The sequence below is a fragment of the Helicoverpa armigera genome, chromosome 19, assembly GCF_030705265.1.
Source record: "Helicoverpa armigera isolate CAAS_96S chromosome 19, ASM3070526v1, whole genome shotgun sequence".
Taxonomy (NCBI): domain Eukaryota; kingdom Metazoa; phylum Arthropoda; class Insecta; order Lepidoptera; family Noctuidae; genus Helicoverpa; species Helicoverpa armigera.
The window spans coordinates 1100341-1108865 of NC_087138.1; the positions used below are offsets into that span (position 1 = coordinate 1100341).

The window sequence follows — 8525 nt, forward strand, 5'->3', positions numbered from 1 at the left end:
AATTGAAGTTGAAAGTTAATGATACAGTACCTACTTACTTTAAAACCGTAAACCACTACAAAATAATAATTCGGAGAAAAGCTCCATTTCAACAATAAGCAACTTTAATTATTATTGATCTCGACACGCAACAAAAGCTTCGCGAAATAAGGCAGGTATTAAAATTAACAGCAGCATTTATTTACACTATCCATCATGAATGATTAAAGGCCCAAAGTTTCGTACCATAGCCGTTCATATCAATTCCAATGCAATAACTTAAAAAAACCGTCCGTAATATCCCTATATTGCCAGCTGATAAATTTTGAATTATCGTCATTTCTCATAGAGCATTCAACGTACTGGAAAAGCAATCGCGTCATGAGGCCAAACCTCTTTGTGAAATCGTCTGCCAATTTACAGGATGGGGGCGAGGCGAATCAACAAAATGCGTGAGCGAACGCATTTTCAAACATATCAAAATTGACAAACACAAACATAGGTAAACTTGACGGACATATACACACATACGAGTAGGTACCTATGATGGTTGACGACCGTACCATTTTGGCAGGGAAGAATGCACTGCACGGGCGTGTCCGGTCAGTTAAATTCTCCAAGTTCCCCCACTACGGTATTACGGAATTACGGATGTGATAACGGATTTCATAAAGTACTTTTAGGGGGTGTGCGCATTTGCGTTTAACGGTTTCGCAATAAGTCTTCGGTTCTTGTTGGTAATGTGTTCCGGGGTGGTTGATAGCTGATATTTCTGTGCTTATCGCTTTCTTGGGAAGTTAGATAGGAATTTAATGATTTCTTGTTAAGTTAAAACAGTTTATATTAACTTGACATGAAGGTATCACCTACCTAGGTGAAACAATAACTTAACAAAATCTCGGAACATTATTTTATACCAGTAGGTAACTTGCCCAAATATCTACTGAGACGATTAAGAAAAAGAACATTAAGCTTTTCAGATTCGTGCCTACATGTAACACGAAAAATTAATATATTTGCAGATCAGAAATCAAACCTAAAAAACCAGTTTTCCAAGAGTAAAACCCACGGGCAGAGCCAGTAGTTCCCAATGAATTGTCATTGGCAAAACTTCACGCACTACAGTACCTCTATGAAATCCCGAAATCCCATTACCATTTGCATTTCCTTTACCGTTAAGCATAAACGTGATTAAACAACAATTCTAATCTAAACTTAGAGCATCGAACACACTGGAGACGCTGTTGCTGTACATAGTCAGAAACAAAGAAGAACGCTGATCATCAGTCGTTTACCGAAAGAAACCTGGTAGTCGAAGTCGATTTACCAGCTTATCCATTTAGTCATTTCGGTCATTTACCAGTTGTTCCATTCTGTAACAGTTATTTTGCTCCACTTTGCTTTAAAAATCGTAACCTGGTAGCCAATTCAGCTATTAGGTTTCTTTCTGAATACGGCCATTTTAGTATTTACGTGGGTACATTGAGCTTAATTATGCTGTGTTTAAGAATTTGGGCATATGAACATGGTAAACAATTCAAATATGAGCCATAACCACTAACCACTTTTGTGCATTATTAAATTAAACTGGCAAATTTTTTTACATAGAGATCTGTGCTCATAGCGGCTCCAGTTAGTTAAACGATCTAAGAACAATTGTGATCTAACCACGCAGTCAGACCCGCATCAGACTAAGTTCACAGACCGTTAAAGCACGGTTAAAGCTAGTGCACATTATCGTACTGTAGCACGACAATCAGAGGGTATTTCATTGCAATCCAGCAGAATCGTGCAAACAAACGAGCCATTACTTCGTTCCAAATTCAAACGTGTTGTTGTAAAAGATGATTTTGATATTAGGATGAATGTGGTTACCTTTGCTTGTTGTGACAACCGGTATTTATCGATTGAAAAACCGTTTTTTTGCAGGAAGTTGTTAATATTGGCACCACAATAAAATTGCTATTACTGGATTAAAAGTCGATTTTTTAGTGACCTAACTCGTTTAAATCACTATACCTCATTTACCCCACTACACACAAATCCCTACAAATAAACCAAAACAGCCACAATATTAATGTGATCACAGCTTATATTGCAATTTAAACCGATAATTATGCGCACTGTCCACTGTAGCATACCTAAGTGGATGTGAGAGGCCATTCGGTACAGAACCAGCGATGTTACTTTAAATTATGTCATGCAACTGTCAAACGCATGACGTCTGTCAATGACAGTTATGGCGCATGGCCCACTCGATTCGGTGAAGCGGCCATATTGCGTGATTTCATGTGTATTATGGGATAAGTGATAAATAAAGATAATTATGTCAATAGTAGGTGTTTGAGCTTGCATGCATTCCTTGTTCCTACCATTTCCCTCTCCTAGTTCCAAAAACGGCCACTCACCAAGCGAGACGTGGCGCCACCGTCAATACAAAAAATTTCGCGCGAGTGCCAAAAAACACGAGGCCGCAAAATAAATTCAAAAACTATGTTAAAACTTCTTAAACTAGTCAAAAACCCCTGCAGGGAGTTACTGGGCGTCCATAATACTATAAATAATATGTGTACAAGTGATCTGTGTACTGTGTGAGTGGATCAAGTAGCAGCAACCGGCGGAACTTTGTAAGTACCTACTGATTCCTATTTCCCATCGGTCCTGCGTGCAGCTTTCCATAAACCTCTCGCAGAAAATCTCGTCCAGACTTACAACCTGGATAGATCTGTAAAAACCCTAATGGTCTAGGGCTTACGGTCAACGAAGCGCCGTTCAAGTCACACCAGTAGGTGTTCCTCGCGGTTCTATCCTGTCTGGAGGAAATTACTTCGAGCATTCGGATAAAAACTTGCCAGATGTTAAGTTCTCAGGATCTAGATTATCTGTGTACGATGTAACTTTCAATTACATCCGTTCTGTAGTTTTGGCATCAAAACGTGTCAGACAGATAAATTACTGTCGTATTTATAGACAAAAATAAATAACAATATTTTGTCCTGGTACAAAAAGTTGTAAATAAATAGCTTTCGTACTATTGGTAAAAGAATTTTCAAAATCGATTACTTAGACCCCCTACAACGTCACAAACTATTTACTTCCAATAACCCATTGGCCCAATTCAATATACGTACGTAATTTATTCAAATTATGAACGCTATGAAAAATTATACCACTACGAAAACAGATGGGTATGAATGAAATTTCCCTGAAACTCACAAAGGCTTATTTAATCAATCTTACTCAAATACAATACAGACTGGGTTTTGCATATTTTTTTATGCCAAAACTAATCTATCTAAAGCCTTGCATGAGGCATGAAAAGCACCTGTGGATTTATTATCCTGAAAATCTTCAGCTTACTAAAACCAACCTTATTCTTTAGCGGATAGAGTTGACATTTCATTGCAGTATATTATTTAGGTTTTCGGCAACCATTTTGTCCGGTAGCATAATCCATCTTTATCAGATGTTGACGCTTTTGTTTCTGTGAGGAAATGCATCGCTCAAAGGGTTTTTTGATGTCAAAACGTCATATTTTTGGGGAATTAGGATATGTAAGTAGAAAAATCTCATAGAGTAGGTGGGTCTGGTTATGGAAATCGAACTATATCTGTCAAGTAGAAGACTGACTTAGCTACCCTTTTCAAATCATCATAATCATCTCCCGAGCCTTTTCCCAACATGTTGGGGTCGGCTTCCAGTCTAGCCGGATGCGGCTGAGTACCAGTGCTTTACAAGAAGCGACTACCTATCTGACCTCCTTAACCCGGTTACCCGGGCAACCCAATTCCCCTTGGTTGGTCACAGACTTACTGGCTTCTGACTACCCGTAACGACTGCCAAGGATGTTCAATGATAGCAAGGACCTACAGTTTAACGTGCCATCCGAAACACAGTCATTGGTGTCTAAGATATACTTAGTGGAAGGTACTTATAATGATGAAAAATGTAAATCCCGTCAAATTCCTTAATTCAGATTATCCTTACTAATATTATAAATCGGAAAGTGAGTTTGTTTGTTTGTTTGTTTGTTTGTTTGTTTGTTTGTTCCGCTTTCACGCCGTAACTACTGAACCGATTGCTTTGAAATTTTGCAGACGTAAAGTTAGAAGTCCGGATTAAATAATAGGGTACTTTTTATCCCGAAAAAAATAGATATTCCCGAGGGAAAACAAAAATATTGTTTGCTTGATGGATGGATTGTAGATGGCGCTGTGTGTCGTTTAAAACAAGGTAATATATTGCAAACGAATATAAACATGTAAATTTAGAAGCTAAATGATACGATAATGAATCCCCGAAAATGAGGAATTCCCGAGGGATGATGTACAATTTGTTTAATCGTCTAAACTGTTTTTTTTACATCTACTTATATATTGCAAACGCATGAATGCATGCATGGTCAGCTCTATGTAGCGTGTTCCCGGGTTTCCAGTGCCCAAAATCTGCATGTTTTTGCTCCACAAGGGAAAACGTATAATATAGTGTACCATTCAGTTTTGGTTTAACAACTAATCGTATCCAGCGTTACATCGCGCTTCTTAGATTTTTCCGTGGGAATGAGAAGTTTTCTTATAGTTGTGATTTATAACGCAATATAACCGAATTCCAAGCGGGCGAAGCCGCGGGCGGAAAGCTAGTCACGAATAACAGGAACAAGCTTTCGCTTCGTCACTGCGGTGTATCGCGTCCTTTTTTCCACAATGGATGACCCTCGCATTGTGCAACTGGCCTATATTATGAGCTTTCATGGAGAATGTTATCAGAATTATAGCCACTGATTTGTTATTTTGTTTTCAAACGGGTCAAAAACTATGTTGTGGTCGATTTTCAGTCTAAGCGGATGCTGCTGTGTACCAGTGTTACCTACTCAGCTGCATACGTTTATGAAACAAAATATTACCATACAATCTCAATAACTAGATTATATTGAACCAAAAAAATAAAGGAAAAAATAACATCTATCTTAGAAGAAAAAGAAGCCATTATCTTGAATGCAATACACTCAATGTAGGTAATCAATCATACAATATTGTATGGGCCAAAATACTTTTTGATGCCTAAAAACTGGTCCCTCCGAAAGAATAATTAATTTTATGGGATATCAGTACAAAATTGCGCAAAAAGTATACTTATATCGAAATATAACATTATTTTCTAACGCAGAAAACAAGATTTGACCGGGAAAATATGTTATTTATCCTAAAATTGCAGTAACAACGTTGTAATTTTTGGTAACGCAGTCGTTCTTGGTACAAAATATTGCTGTCCTTGAGCACTGTGCCAAGATGTACTTAGCTATTTCTCAGAATATTTCCTAGGTGGCGTTGAATCTTAAATGTCCCTACGAAAATGTAACATTTGAACCTTATTACAACGCCAGTAGATATTTTTTACATTAAATATTTCATTGAATAAAAAAATATTTTGTCTGTGTCCCCAACAAAGAACAAAATCGTAACTACCTTGCGTTGCTATATAAAAATAAACCTTAAAGATGGTGTGTTACATTTTATTTCACTGCATTTGGTTCGACTTATTGTAACTATTAGAATGAATGATAGCAACTGCGCGGGGGGAGACCGCTAGTCGGATCAGTCGCGACGCAGTCGTTGAGAGAGGTGCGTGCGTTTATTGCGTGGCCGCTGAGTTACCGCTGTCGAAAGGTACGTACTGACGATATTTACATTATTGTTATTTTAATACGCAGCTAGTTATGTTTTGTTTCTGTCAGTGTTAGAATATTTGCATTTTGTTATTTTTTTTAGTGAATATTTACAACAAAGTCAAATATTTACAACTGTGTTACTGCTACACTGCGTTACTAGAAAAAGGTAACGCAGTTGTTGTAAAGGTAACGCAGTTGCGTTTTTTTATTATTTTTGATGTTAGAAATATGTTATTAAGATAGAAATGCAAAAATACTCTTTCGTTCTTCACAGAAAGAAGCTTCTGCACTAAATGGCGTTAACGAACGCAGAAAAGCAACGTCGTTATAGGCTTAAATTGAAGTTGGACCCTATAAAAAATGCTGAAGCCAAAAAAAAACATCTTGAAAGGTACCACGCAAATAAAAAACTTGTAAAAGATATGACAGAGCGTGAACACAGAAATATCAAGCGTAAATGGAAGACTGCGAACAAGAAACGACAAGAACGTCAAAAGTGTGCTCAACAAATTATGAACATTACACCACCGTCCAGCCCACGGCCAGGAACTCCAGTTTCACCGAGATCTAGAGGCCGAAGACAATTACGAAGAGATCGCTCTGCAGTTTACAGAAAAAATCTGAAAATTCAGGAAGAACTCGAAAAGATGAAACGGCTGTGCGATAAATACAAAAAGAGATTCCAACGAGCTAAATCCGCAATCAATGACAAGAAAAAAGTAAATAAGCTTAACCAAAACAAGTATTCAACGTTATCTAATGCAATCAAAGACCATTACAAAAGTTTGAAGTCATTGAGAGAGAAGAAAGCCTTAAAACGAATTTTCCAAGGAGAAGGCATAGCCAAGTCTAAAATGAAGATTAGTATTATACGCGAGACTTTGGGCATTGATCAGATGAAAGCGATGAAACAACAGAATAACCGTTCAGGGAAAAAGCTTCTGGTTGATAAAATTAAAAGCTTTTTTGACCGTCATGATGTTTCTAGAGCTACAGCGGGTAAACGGGAGACTGTCACCTTTAAAAAAATAAAAATGCAGAAGCGCTATTTACTGGACACGATGAAAGGCCTATTTCGTTCTTTCAAAAAAGAAAACCCAGAACTGAGATGTTCTTATTCGTATTTCATAAAAAATAGGCCTTTTTACGTAAAACCGCCTTCAGTTGCTGGAAGAGAGACTTGCCTATGCAAGACACATTAAAATGCGCAGTATATTATAGATGCTCTTCACAAAATAAGAGTCCTTGCCACCTCAAACATGAACGAACTTATCACTAGCACAGTATGCTCGACATATAACAAAGCTTGTATGACTGGCAATTGTAAAGATTGTAAGACAAAAGAATTACTTTTTAGGGAAACAACAGGTAATCTCGGATTAGTGAAATGGGCTCATTGGATAAGGAAATCGGAAATGATTGAAAAATCAGGCAAAAAAGTTAAAGTTACTAAAAACGTAAAGGAAATAGCTGAAGGAACAGTTGAAGAATTGATAGGAAACTTAAAACAAACTTTGATACAATTAAAGAAACATGTTTACAACATTAAAGTACAGTACAAGAGTTATCGGAATGCTATAGATAATTTGAATAATAACGAAGTCGTTCTGCATGTCGACTTTAGCGAAAACTATAACTGTAAGCATTTTGAAGAGGTGCAGTCCCACCATTTTGGCGGATCAAGAAAGCAAGTAACTTTACATACAGGAGTTATGTACACGAAACCCGAAGGACATGACAAACCAACTGTAAATTCATTTTGTACCATTTCTGGGAATAATTCCCATAACCCTGCCTCAATTTGGGCACACCTACATCCAATTATTCGCGAAATACAACACAACAACCGTCATATTACTACAGTTCACTTTTTCTCCGATGGACCAGGTACTCAATACCGGCAGAAGCAAAATTTTTATTTCATAAGTCATAGACTATTCAGCGAATACAATTTCATCCGCGTTACATGGAATTTCTTTGAAGCTGGTCATGGAAAAGGGGCTGCTGATGGCGTTGGTGGCTACCTCAAACGCACCGCAGATGAAAAAGTAGCTGCTGGTTCTATATTTCTGATGCAGAAGCTCTTTATTACACTTTGAAGGATTTGAGCAAGGTTCAATTGTACTTACTGACTGAAAGCGACATTCAAATCGTTGAAAAAGCACTACCTAAAAACCTAGTGCCACTCCAGGGTACTATGGAAGTACATCAAGTTTTTACTGACAGTCCCGGTGAACTTCAATACAGAGACCTCAGTTGCTTTTGCGAAAGGGGTTTTTGCCGTTGCATGAATCCAAAAACATATCAGCCTGTTCCTGTTTCTGTCATTAATACACTTAGAGAAGATATTCTTTCGTTTGAATTGGATGAGGAATCAGTCCTAGATGACATTTCTAATGTCGTTGCCGTACCTAGAATATCATATTATAATACGGTTTATTTCTCATCTTCCAACTCTGACGACGAACCTTTAGCAAGCTTTAGCCAACCATCGGTTTCTAATATAAACGAAATGCAGCTAATTGAAAAGGAAAATGTTCATCCTTCAAAAATATCTGACGGTGTCCATGTTTTAATAAAAGTGTCTTCTGTCAAAGACAAACACTACACTTACCTCGGCGTTGCTAAAAGTGAAGTCGATGAAGAAGGAGACGTAAAAATTATGTTTTACAAGATGGTAGATAAAACTGGCAAAAGATTCGTAGCAGTGGAGACTGATATTTCTTACGAGCCTTACGATAACATCTTGGAAATTGTTCCTAACCCTAAAGTTATCGCAAAAGGTAAAAGGGTATATTTTTATTACGATGAAGCAATTAACGTATATGAAAAGTAAGACTGAATTATTTGTATTTAATTTGCTAAGTTTGTTGTTTTT

General features: G+C 37.3%; 1 protein-coding gene across 1 annotated transcript; it reads left to right on the top strand.

Annotated features, from left to right (window-relative positions):
* The first annotated feature begins 5339 nt into the window (after positions 1-5339).
* Positions 5340-6850, top strand: LOC110381641 (uncharacterized). Its single transcript, XM_049845814.2, has 2 exons — positions 5340-5645; positions 5922-6850. Exon 2 carries the CDS (start codon positions 5941-5943, stop codon positions 6847-6849), a length of 909 nt encoding a protein of 302 aa, XP_049701771.2. The 5' UTR covers positions 5340-5645; positions 5922-5940; the 3' UTR covers position 6850.
* Positions 6851-8525: the final 1675 nt, after the last annotated feature.